At 33.0% G+C, this 2,378-nt stretch overlaps 1 protein-coding gene across 1 annotated transcript; it reads left to right on the forward strand.

Moving 5' to 3' along the window:
* Window positions 1–1,146: 1,146 nt before the first annotated feature.
* On the forward strand, window positions 1,147–2,132 carry LOC142550888 (uncharacterized). Its single transcript, XM_075659934.1, has 3 exons — window positions 1,147–1,302; window positions 1,528–1,928; window positions 2,065–2,132. Exons 1-3 carry the CDS (start codon window positions 1,282–1,284, stop codon window positions 2,108–2,110), a joined length of 468 nt encoding a protein of 155 aa, XP_075516049.1. The 5' UTR covers window positions 1,147–1,281; the 3' UTR covers window positions 2,111–2,132.
* The last annotated feature ends 246 nt before the right edge of the window (window positions 2,133–2,378 follow it).

The raw sequence follows: 2,378 nt of genomic DNA on the forward strand, positions 1-2,378 counted from the left end.
AAAGATTTCCTATAAATAGATCTCTCATTTGTGAAGAAAATCACAATTGAGTAGAGAGAAAAATATTATAAAGTGTGTAGTTTGATAAATTTTGAGAGTTTGAGATTTTTACTTTTTACCATAAATTTTTACTTTTTCACAACAGAACTTATAAGTTAATATTTGGAAAATAAAGAGTCTGTCGACTAACCTACATATACTTATATTAAAATTTAAGTATTTTATTAATAAATATAATTAATAAAACAGATAATGACATTTTGATAATATATATAGATATATATCCTTCCTACATCAACTAAAATACACTAATTTTTAACGAGAAAAATGAAAAAAAAAAAAATAAGACAACTAGAAAAAAAATGAAAAAATTTCTTCCACGAATCTATTTGGATAACCGTTATATAAGTTTCAAAAACTAATTTTCCAAAAACTAAATTTACCTAACACACAATGTTATGTGCTTAATAAATTATAGAGTATGATACGGTCTCACGAATCTTTATCTGTGAGACGGGTCAATCCTATCGATATTCACAATAAAAAGTAATACTTTTAGCATAAAAAGTAATAATTTTTCATGGATGACCCAAATAAGAGATCTATCTCACAAACTATGACCCGTGAGACCGTCTCACACAAATTTTTACCTAAATTATAAATGACATAAACAAAACAAACTGCTTTTTATCCTTTATTTTCTTTGCCTCCCAAGTCGTAACAATCTACATCTATTCTATTTTATTAAATTTGAGGATATATGATAATAACCACATAAGAAGGACACGAATTTTTTCTTCCAATTTTACCCTTATATGATATTAATATTACATTATTGTTTTTTTGTTTTTTATTTTAAATTTCAACACACACTTTTATTTTTATTTTTTTTATTTCAACAATTCAAATATCAATTTAGTTCATCCATAATTTGTCAAATTTCATTTTAATCCATCGATAATGATAAAAAACTGTACACATATACATCGCGTGTACAGAGTAATTTGTGTTTAATAATTATTAGCCCCTTGAAAAAGAACTGGTCAGAGATCTTACGTACATGAATATTTCATTCTCAGAATTGCATGGTCTTGAAACGTGTATCTCAAAGCATGCTTTTAGGCTATCCGATGATCGATCTCATGTTGGCGGTTGCACGATTCTCTCCTATTTAATCGTTGCCTTCCGTTTATAAAAAATTAAGTTGGCACAAAATTATTCATCAATTTACCAAGTATTATATCGTATTGTATTCATCCAAGATTAATTCTGAAGATTCAAATGGCATGTACTACTGCTATGGTTTGTGATCCCCATGCATGCTAAGCTTAATCCGTTTTTTAAATTTCAATTTAATTTGTTTGATTTTATGCATGTATTGGCCCTGATCAGACAAGAAAATTTTGTATAATTTTATAAAATTTCAAGTTTCTTCCCATGATCGGTGTGTCCGATGAGGATTTTAGTCGGAATCATGCATAAAATTCTTTAAAAATTTGATATTTAGTTAAAATCTTGTGCATGCAGAAACAATGCAGACCATGGATGCGCCGTGCTCCACTATTCCAGGCCGCGGCTAACAGGAATTTGGCCACATCCGCCACAGCAGCTGGTAGGGCCTCCGGTAACAACAGCGGGTTTTGGAGGATAGCGAAGAGTGGTGATTTTGCACCGGTATGGATGGTGGCTGGGATGGTCTGTGTAGCAGGATGCATCGGAATCCACACGGCAACGCAACAGCTGACGCGATCTCCATCGGTGCAGGTGACGAAGAAGATGAGGGAGAGCGTGCCGGAGGTGGAAATCCCCGATGCCGTGCTGGGATCGGCCGAGAAATTCATAGACAGGTCGTTTCTTCGTAAGGTTGCGCATATCCAGGACAATTACAAGGATCAGCAGGATAGCCCAACTCAGTCGATTTTCACTCGGTATCTTTACGTAACTCTTTCTCCATATCTATTTTTAGAGTTAATTACCTTTTTCCTTCTCCCATAACAACAGTGTTTCAATAGTTCATCTAAAAAAATATTCAATAAATAATCAAAATTTGATGGATTATGACAGATCTCGTGATATTGAGAGTTTGAAATCGGTTGGGGTCCGTCCATGAGCAGCAGATCTGGAACAACACACCTAGCTAGGGATTTGGATCCTCTGCTAACCTGTGTTGTGCACTTTTTACACGAGATGATCAGATGATAAATTGATCATCTCGTGTAAAAATTGCACAACATCATGTGGTGTGTTTTCAGCTACAACAGAGTATCCAAATCCATGTAGTTAGATAGTATGCAAGTAACTAATAATGTGTATTTTGTAAATAAATTAGATTTCTTTAATTATCCTATTTTGTTTATAAGGAGCTTCTCAGCTCTTGT

This window comes from Primulina tabacum, chromosome 7 (genome assembly GCF_025594145.1).
Source record: "Primulina tabacum isolate GXHZ01 chromosome 7, ASM2559414v2, whole genome shotgun sequence".
Classification (NCBI taxonomy): domain Eukaryota; kingdom Viridiplantae; phylum Streptophyta; class Magnoliopsida; order Lamiales; family Gesneriaceae; genus Primulina; species Primulina tabacum.